General features: G+C 41.6%; 1 protein-coding gene across 1 annotated transcript in view; it reads left to right on the top strand.

Annotated features, from left to right (window-relative positions):
* TOP3B (DNA topoisomerase III beta) overlaps window positions 1–17,729 on the top strand; it is a 189,801-nt gene that overhangs the window by 108,866 nt on the left and 63,206 nt on the right. Inside the window, exon 11 of the mRNA XM_053701943.1 lies at window positions 5,391–5,496. Coding sequence (XP_053557918.1) covers window positions 5,391–5,496 — 106 coding nt within the window. The remainder of the gene's footprint in view (window positions 1–5,390; window positions 5,497–17,729) is intronic.

Here is a 17,729-nt window from a genome sequence, read left to right as displayed (position 1 = left end):
CCCTTTTCAGATCGACAATATACTCTTATATACCATTACCTCTACTGATTCTCGTTTCAGTACTGGTTTGGCTATCTACTATATGTAGATGAGTGTCTTTTGGTAAGTATGCCTTATTTTATTTATGACACTCTCAGCTATGGTTTGGCACTTTATATGTAAAGTTCTAAATATATGTTTTATACTTATATTTGCCATGATTCAGGATAATCAGTATATTTCCTTCATTCAGACTGTCAGTTTCATTTTTTGGGAAATGCATATGAATAATTTTTTATTTTTTTTTTCTTACCTGAAAATTTTTCAAATTGACTTTTCTTTCTAAATTGCGGGCTGTTAGGCTCGCGGGTGCAAAAAATGCTAGAATTTATTGCATCATTTTTGGCGCGAGACTTTTTTGGCGCGAAAATTACATTTGTTGACGTTTATGACGTCATTTCCGGCGTTGTAGTTGTCGCCGAGAGTTTTCACGTAGTTGCGTTATCTATGACGCTCATGTTTGTTGCAGATGTTTTTGGCGCCAATGACATTATTTAAGTCTCAGTTTCTTTTTGCTTCTGGTTCCTAGAGGCTTGTTCTGTTTGCATTTTTTCCCATTCCTGAAACTGTCATTTAAGGAATTTGATAATTTTGCTTTATATGTTGTTTTTTCTATTACATATTGCAAGATGTCGCAATCTGACCCTGTATCAGAATCTACTTCTGGAAAGCTGCTGCCTGATGTCGGTTATACCAAAGCTAAGTGCATTTGTTGTAAACTTGTGGTAACTGTTCCTCCGGCTGTAGTTTGTGTTAGTTATCATGATAAACTTTCAAAAGCAGATAATATTTCCATTAGTAATAGTCCATTACCTGTTGTTGTTCCTTCAACATCTAATGTTCAAGATATTCCTGTTAATGTAAGAGAATTTGTTTCTAATTCTATTCAGAAGGCTCTGTCTGTTATACTACCTTCTAATAAATGTAAAAGGTCTTTTAAAACTTCTCATAAATCAGATGAATTTTTAAATGACCGCCAACATTCTTATTTATCTCTGATGAGGATCTATCTGGTTAAGAAGATTCTGCCTCAGATATTGACACTGACAAATCTTCATATTTATTTAAGATGGAGTTAATTCGTTCTTTACTAAAAGAGGTGTTGATTGCATTAGATATGGAGGAGTCTAGTCCTCTTGATATTAAAACCAGTAAACGTTTAAATTCAGTTTTTAAACCTCATGTAGTTATTCCAGAGGTTTTTCCAGTTCCTGATGCTATTTCAGATGTAATTTCTAGGGAATGGAATAGTTTGGGTACTTAATTTACTCCTTCTTTAAAGTTTAAGAGACTGTACCCTTTGCCGGCTGATAGATTAGAGTTTTGGGGAAAAATCCCCAAAGTTGATGGGGCTATCTCTACTCTTGCCAAACGTACTACTATTCCTACGGCAGATAGTACTTCTTTTAAAGATCCTTTAGATAGGAAGCTTGAATCTTTTCTAAGGAAGGCTTATTTATGTTCAGGTAATCTTCTTAGGCCTGCTATTTCTTTGGCTGATGTTGCTGCAGCTTCAACTTTTTGGTTGGAGGCTTTAGCGCAACAAGTATCAGATCATAATGTGTATAGCATTGTTAAGCTTCTTCAACATGCTAATAATTTCATTTGTGATGCCATTTTTGATATCATTAGAATTTATGTCAGGTATATGTCTTTAGCTATTTTAGCTAGAAGAGCTTTATGGCTTAAATCTTGGAATGCTGATATGACTTCTAAGTCAACATTGCTATCTCTTTCTTTCCAAGGTAATAAATTATTTGGTTCTCAGTTGGATTCTATTATTTCAACTGTCACTGGGGGAAGGGAGCTTTTTTGCCTCAGGATAAAAAAAATCTAAGGGTAAATTTAGGGCTGCTAACCGTTTTCGTTCTTTTCGTCAGAATAAGGAACAGAAGCCTGACCCTTCCCCTAAAGGAACAGTTTCCAATTGGAAGCCTTCTCCAGTCTGGAATAAATCCAAGCCTTTTAGAAAATCAAAACCAGCCGCCAAGTCTGCATGAAGGTGCGGCCCTCATTCCAGCACAGCTGGTAGGGGCAGATTACGATTTTTCAAAGATTTTTGGATCAGTTCAATTCAAAATCATTGGATTCAGAACATTGTTTCTCAAGGGTACAGAATAGGTTTCAAGGTAAGCCCGCCTGTGAGAAGGTTCTTTCTCTCACGCATTCCAATAAACCCAGTAAAGGCTCAGGCTTTTCTGAAATGTGTTTCAGACCTGGAGTCATCTGGGGTAATTGTGCCAGTTCCATATCTGGAACGGGGTCTGGGGTTTTATTCAAATCTGTTCATTGTACCAAAGAAAGAGAATTCTTTCAGACCAGTTCTGGATCTAAAAATTTTGAATCGTTATGTAAGAATACCAACATTCAAAATGGTGACTATAAGGACTATTCTGCCTTTTGTTCAGCAAGGGCATTATATGTCCACAATAGACTTACAGGATGCATATCTTCATATTCCAATTCATCCAGATCACTATCAGTTCCTGAGATTCTCTTTTCTAGACAAGCATTACCAGTTTGTTGCTCTTCCTTTTGGCCTAGCAACAGCTCCAAGGATCTTCTCAAAGGTTCTCGGTGCCCTTCTCTCTGTAATCAGAGAGCGGGGTATTGCGGTGTTTCCTTATTTGGACGATATCTTGGTACTTGCTCAGTCTTTACATTGTGCAGAATCTCACACGAATCAACTCGTGTTGTTTCTTCAAAAACATGGTTGGAGGATCAATTTACCAAAAAATTCCTTGATTCCTCAGACAAGGGTAACCTTTTTGGGATTCCAAATAGATTCAGTATCCATGACTTTGTCTCTAACAGACAAAAGACGTCTGAAATTGGTTTCAGCTTGTCGGAACCTTCAGTCTCGGTCATTCCCTTCAGTAGCTATGTGCATGGAAGTTTTAGGTCTCATGACTGCAGCATCGGACGCGATCCCCTTTGCTCGTTTTCACATGAGACCTCTTCAGCTTTGTATGCTGAACCTTTGGTGCAGGGATTATACAAAGATATCACAATTGATATCCTTAAATCCCAATACTCGACTATCTCTGACTTGGTGGTTAAATTACCACAGTTTAGTTCAAGGGGCCTCTTTTGTTCGTCCAACCTGGACTGTGATTTCAACAGATGTGAGTCTTTCAGGTTGGGGAGCTGTCTGGGGATCTCTGACAGCGCAGGGGGTTTGGAAATCTCAAGAGGCGAGATTACCAATCAATATTTTGGAACTCCATGCGATTTTCAGAGCTCTTCAGTTCTGGCCTCTTCTGAAGAGAGAATCGTTTATTTGTTTTCAGACAATGTCACAACCGTGGTGTATGTCAATCATCAAGGTGGGACTCACAGTCCTCAGGCTATGAAAGAAGTATCTTGGATACTTGCATGGGCAGAATCCAGCTCCTGTCTAATCTCTGCGGTTCATATCCCAGGTATAGACAATTGGGAAGCGGATTATCTCAGTCGCCAGACTTTACATCCGGGAGAATGGTCTCTTCACCCAGAGGTGTTTCTTCAGATTGTTCAGATATGGGGGCTTCCAGAAATAGATCTGATGGCTTCTTATCTAAACAGGAAACTTCCCAGGTATCTGTCCAGATCCAGGGATCCTCAGGCGGAAGCAGTGGATGCGTTGTCACTTCCTTGGAATTATCAACCTGCTTATATCTTTCCGCCTCTAGTTCTTCTTCCAAGAGTGATTTCCAAAATCATAATGGAACGTTTGTTTGTTCTGCTGGTGGCTCCAGCATGGCCACACAGGTTTTGGTATGCGGATCTTGTTCGAATGTTGCCAACCTTGGCCACTTCCGTTAAGGTCAGACCTTCTATCTCAAGGTCCGTTTTTCCATCAGGATCTCAAATCATTAAATTTGAAGGTATGGAGATTGAACGCTTAGTGCTTAGTCATAGAGGTTTCTCTGACTCAGTGATCAATACTATGTTGCAGGCTCGTAAATCTGTGTCTAGAAAGATTTATTACCGAGTTTGGAAGACTTACATTTCATGGTGTTCCTCTCATAAGTTCTCTTGGCATTCTTTTAGAATTCCTAGAATTTTACAGTTTCTTCAGGATGGTTTGGATAAGGGTTTGTCCGCAAGTTCCTGGAAAGGACAAATCTCTGCTCTTTCTGTTCTGTTTCACAGAAAAATTGCTAATCTTCCTGACATTCGTTGTTTTGTACAGGTTTTGGTTCGTATCAAGCCTGTCATTAAGTCAATCTCTCCTCCTTGGAGTCTTAATTTGGTTTTGAGAGCTTTACAGGCTCCTCTGTTTGAGCCTATGCATTCTCTGGACATTAAGTTACTTTCTTGGAAAGTATTGTTTCTTTTGGCTATCTCTTCTGCTAGAAGAGTTTCTAAATTATCTGCTCTTTCTTGTGAATCTCCTTTTCTGATTTTATCAGGATAAGGCGGTTTTGCGGACTTCATTTAAATTTTTACCTAAGGTTGTAAATTCCAACAACATTAGTAGAGAAATTGTTGTCCCTTCGTTGTGTCCTAATCCTAAGAATTCTTTGGAAAGATCTTTGCATTCTTTGGATGTGGTAAGAGCTTTGAAATATTATATTGAAGCTACTAAAGATTTCAGAAAGACTTCTATTCTATTTGTTATCTTTTCTGGTCCTAAGAAAGGTCAGAAAGCTTCTGCTATTTCTTTGGCTTCTTGGTTAAAACTTTTGATTCATCATGCTTATGTGGAGTCGGGTAAATCCCTGCCTCAGAGGATTACGGCTCATTCTACTAGGTCAGTTTCTACTTCCTGGGCTTTTAAGAATGAAGCTTCTGTTGATCAGATTTGCAAAGCAGCAACTTGGTCTTCTTTGCATACTTTTACTAAATTCTACCATTTTGATGTTTTCTCTTCTTCAGAAGCAGTTTTTGATAGAAAATTTCTTCAGGCAGCTGTTTCAGTTTGATTCTTCTGCTTATAATTTCAGTTTTTTTCATTATAAGAATAAAACTTTTTGATTTGGGTTGTGGATTCTTTTTTCAGCGGAATTGGCTGTCTTTATTTTTATATTTATAGGCGTTTTGAGGTTTGGGAAACTTTGCCCCTCCTGGTAGGAATGTATATCCCATACGTCACTAGCTCATGGACTCTTGCCAATATGAAAGAAATAAATTTATCAGGTAAGTTCTTACATAAATTATGTTTTATTGTTGTTGGAAACACCATTTAGGGGAAAGTGTAAACCTGGGTGAAAATCTGTTTCACACTTGCATTGATATAGTTTTCTGTTTTTTAATTAACCTTTTTGTAATGTGTTTAGTAGTGTATTTAATACTAGCTATATTCAGTTGCTTTCACTATGATGTGTGTATGCAGATGTTTGATGGGATTTTTTTCCTTATCTTTGTAGGTTAAAGCTTTGCTTGCAGATGGTATTAACCGTCCAAGAAAAGGGAATGATGCAGGAGACCATCCACCCATCACCCCTATGCGTTCAGCATCAGAGGCAGAGTTGGGTAAATTATTATAGCCTCTGAGCAAAATTGTGTATTTTTACAGTATTCACATATGAATTACTAGACATGTGCATTCAGCTTCAGATGAATGCAGATTTGTCCAAATTTATGCAGATGTAGACCATCATCAGACACCCAAATATGGATCAATTTCTTCATTTGTTTGTTTAGTTTGGTGCCCTGAATAAGGGGCAGGAAACGGAGGAAAGGGAAAAGTAGCCGATGTTGTTTGAATAATCGTCACTTTCATTTGCATTGATATACTGAGGGAGTCTGACATTCATGTGTCCAACGTCTTCTGTCCAATCCTGCCATAGTATTACTAATGATACAGTCTTGTCCAACCTAGCATAGGGAGGTGGGAGACTAGAGGAAGCTCAGCTGTTTCCAGTTACTTTGACTTTAGCTTTTGGAAAGTGCAGTTCTGTGCATCTGTGAGCTATATGTCATTGCCCTTAAATACTGTCAGTGACAGCTATTGTTTTTGTCATAGTTGTTCCAGTGCTAGTACTTGTGAGAAATAGGAGAGACCATGCAATGTTTTTTGTTTTGTTTTTATTTTGCAAAGTCTTCTGTATTCTTTGTGTGCTGAATCATATCAGATTCAGGAGGAGTACTAATTTTATTTTTATTGCGGTGTACTGCACACAGCATCAGTTCATCAACTGCCTTAGTATTTCTGTTATTATTCTCTGTCAACGGCAGGAATTTATTAATTTGTTTTTCTTACGTTAATTCTGAGTTTGAGGAACAGTTATTTATTTTTATTTTTTAAAAAACATTTAAATTTTATTGCACTGGGGGTATTACTTGCACGGCTCATTCCCTGAGCCTTGTCTTTGCTCCATAGGCAAAATATATATATATATATATATATATATATATATATATATGTTTGTGTATATATTCTATTCTATCTGTTCTATGGCGATTTACCACCTGGGTGCAGCTTCTTTTAGCCCAGTAATGCTCTTTTCACAGAGAAGAACTTTCCTGTAGTATATCAGTCTGATCCCACCTATTACGGTCAGTCCAGCACCAAAATACCAGGCAATTCCACTCTGAACAAGGAACACAGCAACCCCAGACGATCGTTTCGGCCTTCATTGGGCCTCGTCAGTGAGGTGTAGCCATATTCCTCTAAGCACACTGAGGAAGGAGTCCACGTCTGGTTGCCCCTTTTTCCCATAGGGAGACTAAATACACACAGAGAGAAGCACATGTGTGTGTGTATGTATGTATGTATGTGTGTATATATATATATATATATATATAATATATATATATATATATATATATATATATATACATACATACAGTGTATATATATATATATATATATGTGTGTGTATGTGTTTAGTGTCTTGTTCCACACAATATACATATATTATAGAAGTAGGCATGTGCATTTGACAATTCTTTTTATACACAAGTGCCAAATATGGCCATGGATAGCTGCATTCAGCTCTTTATGGAGCATATTTATTACTGTGAAAGTGCAACACACAAATATCCGGTTCAGGAATACATTTGGCTCCGAAAAGAGCATTAGTTTAGACAATCATTTGCCAAATGCATATGCCTAAATTAAATTGAAGAATTTTTATTACAGTGAGGGCATTACTGAACCTGCTTGTTCTTTATAGGCTAGGCTTTGTCTAGTATAGCATCCTTTAAATTTGTTACTAGCCAGGCCAAAATGTTACTCGTCACTGATCCCATCCATCACCCGCCCACACCATCTCTAGAAATTGTGAAACACCTTATTGTGCAGTAATTTTTTTTTTTTTTTTTTTTCAATTTGAAACCATAACAAATTAAGTTCTTTTAATATAGATATTAGGTTAACCATTTGGCACAGTGTATAGACAGCATTTATCTCCCTCTCACATGATGCAAAGTTGTGTAAACCAGGGCAGGTTCAATCTAAGGCAGCAGGGACATGAAAAAGTCTCTCTGATGTCCAGTTTTCTTTTTTTTTTTTTTTTCATGGGATGTAACCTGGAAAACTAACCATGAATGTTCTTTAGGTTGGTAAATAGGACAATAATTTTAAATAGCTGATTTTGCTTGCAAAACTGCCATCTATACTGATCTTGTCAATACTGCAATATTTCCTGTAGAAAAGCTATGTAATCAAGAGGTAGTGGCAGTAGGGGTAGAAGAAAAGGTGACCCTGCAGTTACTTTGAATGGGTTTTATTTTTAGATTAGGGGTTTCGGCTGCAATAGAGCTAAATGCCCTTTTAAGGGCAATGCCCATCCAAATGCCCTTTTCAGGGCAATGGGGAGCTTAGGTTTTTTTAGTTAGGCTTTTATTTGGGGGGTTGGTTGTGTGGGTGGTGGGTTTTACTGTTGGGGTGGTTGTTTGTAAAAAAAAAAAAAATTTACAGGTAAAAAAGCTGATTTCTTTGGGGCAATGCCCCACAAAAGGCCCTTTTAAGGGCTATTGATAGTTTAGTTTAGGCTAGGTTTTTTTTTATTTTGGGTGGGCTTTTTTTTTTTTGATAGGGCTATTAGATTAGGTGTAATTAGTTTAAAGATCTTGTAATTTGTTTTTTATTTTCTGTAATTTATTGGTTTTTTTTTTGTAATTTAGCTAATTGTATTGAATTTAGTTAATTGTATTCAATTTAGGGAATTTATTTAATTTTAAGGTTAGGTGTTAGTGTAAGACAGGTTAGGTTTTATTTTACAGGTCAATTTGTATTTACTTTAGCTAGGTAGTTATTAAATAGTTAATAACTATTTAGTAACTAATCGACCTAGTTAAAATAAATACAAGCTTGCCTGTGAAATGAAAATAAACTCTAAGCTAGATACAATGTAACTATTAGTTATATTGTAGCTAGCTTAGGGTTTATTTTACAGATAAGTATTTAGTTTTAAATAAGAATTATTTAGTTATTAATAGTACGTTTTATTTAGATTTATTTGAATTATATTTAAGTTAGGGGGTGTTAGGGTTATGGTTAGACTTAGGGTTAGGGGTTAATAACTTAAGTATAGTGGCGGCGACGTTGGGGGCGGCAGATTAGGGGTTAATAAGTATAATGTAGGGGGCGGCAGATTAGGGGTTAAAAAGTGTAAGATTAGGGATGTTTAGACTCGGGGTTCATGTTAGGGTGTTGGGTGTAAACATAAAATGTGTTTCCCCATAGGAATCAATGGGGCTGCGTTACTGAGCTTTACGCTGCTTTTTTGCAGGTGTTAGGCTTTTTTTTAACCGGCTCTCCCCATTGATGTCTATGGGGAAATAGTGCACGAGCACGTACAACCAGCTCACCGCTGACTTAAGCAACGCTGGTATTGGAGTGCGGTATGGAGCACAATTTTGCTCTACGCTCACTTCTTGCCTTTTAACGCCGGGTTTGTAAAAACCTGCAATACCAGCGCTGTAGGAGAGTGAGCTGTGACAATAACGTGCAAGTTAGTACCGCACCCCTCATAACGCAAAACTCGTAATCTAGCCTTTGGTTTGTAAAAAATAAATTAAATTAAAGCATTTGTTACACTTTTTTGATACTGCACACTTGCTAATCCAAACATTAAAAAACTCCTGACTATTGTGGTTACACCAAACAAAGTTTTCTCTGGAGTTCCTAGATTCCCAAATTGTGTCTAACTCTGAACATTATCCCTTAACTGATTACTCTTACCAATTTGGTGTGATTCTGTATGAGCAACCTGGATTTATGTCACTATGCTCATCTAGATAGGCTTTTTCTTCATAAATGTAAAGAGTCCACACCTGCATTCATTACTTTTGGGAATTAGGAACCTGGCCACCAGGAGGAGGCAAAGACACCCCAGCCAAAGGCTTAAATACCCCTCCCACTTCCCTCATCCCCCAGTCATTGTTTGCCTTTCGTCCCAGGAGGTTGGCAGAGAAGTGTCAGAGATTGTGATTAGTCTCTTATGGAGGGTAGTACTCTTCGGCATGGGACTGGAGTTTTAAGTAGTCTTGTCAACCTTTCAGTGAAAGCATGGATGAAAGTTAGAGTCCGGAGATGCAGGGAGAGTCTGCGAAACCATCCCGACTCATTTTAACAGCTCCTCAAGCAATCGGCGTTGACGAGTTTCGCTGCCTGCTTTCTTCTCTCAAGTCCATGGCAGAAGAGATGCTACTATCTGTTACACTTGAAGGGCCATGTTCCTGTTCCACGGTGTAGATTCCGTTAAGATTGTTTCATTTTACTTTCATCAGGATTGTATGGTATTATAAATGTTTTCCAGAAAGGCTACCACCTTGCGGGACTACCTATAAATCAGGGTCTCAGTGATGCTCCTTTTGTATCTTGGAATCAAGGGTTAATATCTCCTGAGGGGGGTTATTGAACAGGGGGGGTTTAATCATGTTTGTTATGTGATTCGACCTGCTTATGTGTAGTGTTACTTAGGCTCAAGGCTTGTGGAACATAACAGCCTTTGGAAATGACGCGCCCTTTACGGTAGAGCGTGCTTTTTCTGGACTGTACGGTTCACTTTGTGACCAGGCGTGGTCATGTTTTTTAGTCTCCATTTCCGCATTCCTGACTGTGTGGCGACGGAGAAATTCTGATCTGCTGGTGTCGGGCTCTTAGGATGTGGTGAGTGCCCCAGCCATTGTGGGTGTCAGGTGCCGTTTAAGTTTTTGGTCCAATTTTTGTATCAATATCCTAGCTGTGGAGAAGTCTGATATTGTGGAGACGGACGTCTCTGTTTCAGTTTCTACTCCTTGCGCAGAATGCGTATTGCCCCGGATGATACTAGCCTATCAGTTATGTTCTGAATGCCATATTAGAGTGCTCAATTCCTCGGTATCTGGGAATCAAGGGGCCTCTGAGCCATCCACCTCTGGGGCCTCTCTCCTCCAATTGGCGAGTTCCCTTCCACCATCGCTTACTACACATGCAGGTAACCCAGACTTTGCTTATCCTTCTCCGGAAATGTATCTTCTTCCCGCCAGGGTTTTCGGCATAATGTCTCATGTCCATAATTTCTCCTACATTGGTGTGTCCGGTCCACGGCTTCATCCTTACTTGTGGGATATTCTCTTCCCCTACAGGAAATGGCAAAGAGAGCACACAGCAAAAGCTGTCCATATAGCCCCCCTCTGGCTCTGCCCCCCAGTCATTCTCTTTGCCTGCTCTGAACAAGTAGCATCTCCACAGGGATGGTAAAGAGTATGTGGTGTTAGTTGTAGTTTTATTTCTTCTATCAAGAGTTTGTTATTTTAAAATAGTGCCGGTTTGTACTATTTACTCTACAACAGAAAGTGATGAAGAGTTCTGTTAAAAGAGGAGTATGATTTTAGCACCAGAACTAAAATCCATTGCTGTTACCACGCAGGACTGTTGAAACCAGAGAACTTCAGTTGGGGGTAACAGTTTGCAGACTTATCTGCTTCAGGTATGACCAGTCTCTTTTCTAACAACACATAGTAATGCTAGAAGACTGTCAGTGTTCCCTTATGGGACCGGTAAGCCATTTTCTTAGACTCTATGCTGGTTGACACTATTGTGGGCTAAATCGATTTGCTTATATCATATTCTTATGACATTTGGAGTGTTTTATGAGCTTAGAAACACTTTTGGGAACGTTTTAATTATGCCTGGCATTGGTTTAGACGCCTAATATAGTCAGAAAGGCCCCTTCACTCTGGTAGTAGAGGGAGGAGGCCTCATTTTCGCGCCTCAGTTGTGCAGTTACTTCCAAAGGCAGTGCATGCAACTTCATGTGAGAGGGTTCTGTGGCTGAGAAACAGACTCCGGAAGGCTTATTTCTGTGGTGAATAACCCCTAAGGAAGGTAAAAGCCGCAGCAAAGTCTGTGGCAGGGACTGTAGTGTGTTTAAACCGGTTATTTGAACAATTAGCTCCGGTTTGCTTATTTAAGGGTCTAGAAACTTCATATTTGGTGTGCAATACTTTCAAAGCATTAAGACACTGGGGTGTAAATTTCAGAAAGATCGGATATTTCCTTCATAGTTTTTTGAACATTCAGAAATAAAGTGTGTTCTTTTTATTATTTAAAGAGACAGTAACGGTTTTGTGTAAAATCGTTTTTATTGCATTAATAGCCTGCCTAAATCTGCCTAACATGTCTGTACCTTCAGATAGCATATGTTCTGTGTGTATGGAGGCCAAGGTGGTTCCCCCTTTAAATGTATGTGCAAATTGTGCCATGGCGTCCAAACAAAGTAAGGACAGTACTGTCACATTTAATAAGGTTGCCCAAGATGATTCTTCAAATGAAGGTAGTGGGGATAGTTCATCATCTTCTCCTTCTGTGTCAACACCAGTTTTGCCCGCGCAGGCGATACCTAGTACATCTAGCGCGCCAATGCTTGTTACTATGCAGCAATTAACAGCAGTAATGGATAATTCTATAGCAAATCTTTTATCCAAACTGCCAGCATTTCCCAGAAAGCGTGATATACAGAGGATGAGGCGCTGACGATAATTTATCTGTTATACCCTCACATCAATCTGAGTTGGCAGTGAGGGAGGGTCTGTCTGAGGGAGAAATTTCTGATTCAGGAAAAATTTCTCAGCAGGCAGAGCCTGATATCGTGGCATTTAAATTTAAGCTAGAACATCTCCGCGCCCTGCTTAAGGAGGTGCTAGCTACACTTGATGATTGTGATTCTTTGGTGATTCCAGAGAAGTTGTGCAAAATGGACAAATTCTTAGAGGTCCCAGTGCACCCTGATGCTTTTCCGATACCCAAGAGGGTGGCAGACTTAGTGACTAAGGAGTGGGAGAAGCCAGGTGTACCTTTTGTTCCCCCTCCTATATTTAAGAAAATGTTCCCCATTGTCGACCCCAGAAGGGACGCATGGCAAACGGTCCCTAAGGTAGAGGGGGCAGTTTCAACATTAGCCAAGCGCACAACTATTCCTATTGAGGACAGTTGCGCTTTCAAAGATCCTATGGATAAAAAATTGGAAGGTTTGCTTAAAAAGATATTTGTTCAGCAAGGTTTCCTTCTTCAACCAATTTCGTGCATTATTCCTGTCACCACGGCGGCGTCTTTTTGGTTCAAGGAACTAGAAAATTCGCTCCAAAAGGAGACTCCATATGATGAAGTCATGGACAGAATTCACGCACTAAAGTTGGCTAATTCCTTTATTTTGGATGCCGCTTTTCAATTGGCAAAATTAGCAGCGAAAAATTCAGGTTTTGCAATAGTGGCGCGCAGGGCGCTTTGGATAAAATCTTGGTCGGCGGATGTGTCGTCCAAAACAAAATTGCTTAATATTCCTTTCAAAGGTAAGACCCTTTTCGGGCCAGAATTGAAGGAGATTATTTCAGACATCACTGGGGGAAAGGGCCATGCCCTCCCACAGGATAGGCCTTTCAAGGCTAAGAACAAATCTAATTTCCGTTCCTTTCGCAATTTCAGGAACGGACCGGCTCCTAACTCTGCAGCCTCTAGACAAGAGGGTAACGCTTCCCAGCCTAAACCAGCATGGAAACCATTACAAGGCTTGAACAAGGGTAAACAGGCCAAGAAGCCTGCTGCTGCTACCAAGACAGCATGAAGGGGTAGCCCCCGATCCGGGACCGGATCTAGTAGGGGGCAGACTTTCTCTCTTTGCTCAGGCTTGGGCAAGAGATGTTCCGGATCCCTGGGCACTAGAAATAGTCTCTCCGGGGTATCTTCTAGAGTTCAAGGAACTTCCTCCAAGGGGAAGGTTCCACATTTCTCGCTTATCTTCAGACCAGATAAAGAGACAGGCATTCTTACATTGCGTAGGAGACATATTAAAGATGGGAGTGATACACCCAGTTCCAACAGCGGAACAGGGTCTGGGTTTTTACTCAAACCTGTTTGTAGTTCCCAAAAAAGAGGGAACTTTCAGGCCAATTCTGGATTTAAAAATTCTAAACAAATTCCTCAGAGTTCCATCATTCAAAATGGAAACCATTCGGACGATTTTGCCAACAATCCAGGAGGGTCAATATATGACTACCGTGGACTTAAAGGATGCGTACCTGCATATTCCTATCCACAAAGATCATCATCAGTTCCTGAGGTTCGCCTTTCTGGACAAACATTACCAGTTTGTGGCTCTTCCATTCGGTTTAGCCACTGCTCCCAGAATTTTCACAAAGGTGCTAGGGTCCCTTCTAGCGGTTCTAAGGCCGAGGGGCATTGCTGTAGCACCTTACCTAGACGACATTCTAATCCAAGCGTCGTCCCTTTCCAAAGCAAAGGCTCATACAGACATTGTTTTAGCCTTTCTCAGGTCTCACGGGTGGAAGGTGAACATAGAAAAGAGTTCCCTGTCCCCGTCCACAAGGGTTCCTTTTCTGGGAACAATAATAGATTCTGTAGAAATGAAGATTTTTCTGACAGAGGTCAGAAAGTTAAAGCTTCTAAACGCTTGTCAAGTTCTTCAATCTATTCCTCAGCCTTCCATAGCTCAGTGCATGGAGGTAATAGGATTAATGGTTGCAGCAGTGGACGGGGTTCCTTTTGCTCGAATTCATCTAAGACCATTGCAACTGTGCATGCTCAAACAGTGGAATGGGGATTATGCAGACTTGTCTCCCCAGATTCAAGTAGACCAGGTAACCAGAGACTCACTCCGCTGGTGGTTGACTCAGGATCACCTGTCTCAGGGAATGAGTTTCCGCAGACCAGAGTGGGTCATTGTCACGACCGACGCCAGTCTCTTAGGCTGGGGCGCGGTCTGGGACTCCCTAAAAGCTCAGGGTCTATGGTCTCGGTAAGAGTCTCTTCTCCCAATAAACATTTTGGAATTGAGAGCGATATTCAATGCGCTCCTGGCTTGGCCTCAACTAGCGAAGGCCAGATTCATAAGATTTCAGTCGGACAACATGACGACTGTAGCGTACATCAATCATCAGGGGGGAACAAAGAGTTCCTTGGCGATGAGAGAGGTTTCCAAGATCATCAAATGGGCGGAGGATCACTCTTGCCATCTATCTGCAATTCACATCCCAGGAGTAGACAACTGGGAGGCAGATTATTTGAGTCGTCAGACTTTCCATCCGGGGGAGTGGGAACTCCACCCGGAGGTCTTTGCCCAGTTAACTATGGGGCATTCCAGATATGGATCTGATGGTGTCTCGTCAGAACTCCAAGGTTCCTCGCTACGGGTCCAGATCCAGGGATCCCAAGGCGACACTAGTGGATGCATTGGTGGCGCCTTGGTCGTTCAATCTAGCTTATGTGTTTCCACCGTTCCCTCTCCTTCCCAGGCTTGTAGCCAGGATCAAACAGGAGAAGGCCTCTGTGATTCTAATAGCTCCTGAATGGCCACGCAGGACTTGGTATGCAGACCTGGTGAATATGTCATCGGCTCCACCATGGAAGCTACCTTTGAGACAGGATCTTCTAGTACAAGGTCCATTCGAACATCCAAATCTAGTCTCTCTGCAACTAACTGCTTGGAAATTGAACGCTTGATTCTATCTAAGCGTGGATTTTCAGATTCAGTTATAGATACTCTGGTTCAAGCCAGAAAACCTGTGACTAGGAAAATTTACCATAAGATATGGCAAAAATATATCCGTTGGTGCGAATCCAAGGGATTCTCTTGGAGTAAAATTAAAATTCCTAGGATACTTTCCTTTCTCCAAGAGGGTTTGGATAAAGGTTTGTCAGCTAGTTCTCTAAAAGGACAGATATCTGCTCTGTCTGTTTTGTTGCACAAACGTCTGGCAGCCGTGCCAGATGTACAAGCGTTTGTACAGGCGTTAGTCAGAATCAAGCCTGTCTACAGACCTATGACTCCTCCATGGAGTCTAAACTTAGTTATTTCAGTTCTTCAAGGGGTTCCGTTTGAACCCTTACATTCCATAGATATTAAGTTACTATCTTGGAAAGTTCTGTTTTTGGTTGCTATTTCTTCTGCTAGAAGAGTGTGACAGACCCTTCTGTCAGGACTGAAGGAGTTAATTGTGTTTAGCTAAGAATCTAATTTCTAAAGACAGGTTTTCTGGCCTCAGCTATTGTGTGCTATAATTACATTTAAGTAATAAACAGGCCATTGTTTAATCACCCTCAGAGAGCAGACGCTAGGTGATAAGACAAGCCAAATGTGTTTAAGTTGTTATCTGCCTAAGTAAAGTATTTAAGTAATGTAATTCTACTGTTTCATAAAAGGGCGTCTTCCCCTTTTTATCTAAATGTACAAGAGTCTTTCAACCCCCCCATCTGGGGTCAAACCTGTATAAATACTAGGCATCTAGCCTTTAATAAATGACATTCTGTTTTAAACCTGAAACTGGCTGGGTTGTGAATTGCTGATTCCCTATGCAGGACATTGTTCATCTGGTATTAACCCTTGGTACACTGTTGGTACCGTAACAATTGGTGGCAAGCGACGGAATGAACCTTATCGCCCAGAAGAGCAACTACACAAGCCAGTAACCTCAGGAAGAGGGGGATTATTACAATACTGACTAAGATGGAAAGAGTACCAGGGACAGAAGGAACCAATGGGCCCAGCATATCAGACAGAACCCCTGAAGAAGCAAGCTTTGATCGGGCGGTTAAAATAAGACTGGCATATTATGGCCCCAACCCATCTGCGGAAATTATCGACCGGGTCATAGCAGCTGTGGAAGCCAACCTACTTCGCCAAAGCAGCGCTGCAGCAGCCCAAGTGGAAAAGAGAAAAGTAAATTTTGCAGCTTTTAAAAACTTCCTGGAAACAGAAGGAGAGATTGATGGGTACCTTGCGGATTTTGAGAGGCAATGTGCACTACACAAGGTACCCGCAGAGGACTGGGTCACGATATTATCCGGAAAATTATCCGGCCGGGCCAGTGAGGCTTTTCGGGCCATTCCAGATGAGGAGGTTGGGGATTATAATACTGTGAAAGAGGCTCTGCTCTCCAGGTATGCGGTTACACCGGAGGCATACCGGAGGCGGTTCAGAGACACTGTTAAATTAGCTGGTGATTCCTACGTTGAGTGGGCATGTAAGGTGCACCGCACAGCAGCTCACTGGATAGCGTGGTGCCAAGCCGTATCTGGGGAAGAGGTGCTGCAGCTATTCCTGTTGGAACATTTCTTTGACAAGTTATCAGCAGGAGTTAGAGAGTGGGTTCGGGACCGTAAACCCTCCACCCTGCATGAAGCTGCTCGCCTGGCAGATGAGTATATGGATGCCCGCAAACTGGACACTGCTACCACTAAGCCCCCTGCTAGAGTGGAGTACAGACCCCCAGTCACCCCAGCAGCTGCCAGTTACCAACCCCCGGTGCACCGCTATACCACACGGCCTCCGGCCACGAACTACCCTCAGAGAGCACGGTTCAATTCACGGGGCTACTCACAACCTATTTGGTGCTTTGGATGTAAGCAACTAGGGCACAAGAGACCAGAGTGTCCCCTAAATGCAGCGAACCAAGCACAGTCCTGGAGAAGACCCGCCGGCGGAATCCCACGTAACTCTCAGCCTGCGGCCCGCTACGTAGAGGCGCAAGAATGCTGGAGCATCCTACATGAGGCAGACCTTGTGCAAGCTGCCCACCGGAATAACCGGCAACTGGTTAAAGTGAATGGGAAGAAGGTCAGTGGTCTACGGGATACTGGTGCTACCATGACCTTGCTTCAAAAGAACTTGGTGTCTGAGAAACAGTACACTGTAGACACTGTGGCTGTGAGGGTAGCAGGGGGCGATGTGTTCAGCCTACCTGTTGCCAGGGTACATTTGGATTGGGGAGTGGGCGCTAGACCTGTGAATGTGGGGGTCAAGAAGGACTTACCTGCTGATGTTCTTCTTGGAAATGACTTGGCCCCCCTTGTTTCTGCCTACGCTCCTATGGGTCCCGCTGACGTTAACTCTGTGACTACCCGTGCCCAGATCCGTGCAGCAGAGACTGACCCACCTGCTGCTAAGCCCCAGGACGCTGAGCTCAGTAAATCTCTATCCGCTATTGATACGTGGAAGTCCCGTTACAATGCGCTGATGAAGGAGAAGAGGAGCGCAGAGGAAAAAGCACGTTTAGAACGTGAATCTCTGCTAGACAAGCTGCACCGACAGACTGCAGAAAACACCAGCTTGAGAGTGGGACATGAAACATTAAAGACAAACTTAGCGACACTTGAGGAGAAGCTGACGCTGGCTCATAGTGAGGTGCAGCAACTCAAGGGCACCCTATGTCAGTATGAAGGGATTGTGGATACCTATAAAGAGCAGGTACAGAAAACTCGTAAAGAAGCTGATGGGATTTTGAAGGACTGTTTAGCCCTAGTCTGGGCACTGAGGAAG

The sequence above is a fragment of the Bombina bombina genome, chromosome 2 (assembly GCF_027579735.1).
Source record: "Bombina bombina isolate aBomBom1 chromosome 2, aBomBom1.pri, whole genome shotgun sequence".
Classification (NCBI taxonomy): domain Eukaryota; kingdom Metazoa; phylum Chordata; class Amphibia; order Anura; family Bombinatoridae; genus Bombina; species Bombina bombina.
Note: the sequence above shows the minus strand (reverse complement) of the source record. Positions and strands in the feature narration are given on the sequence as shown.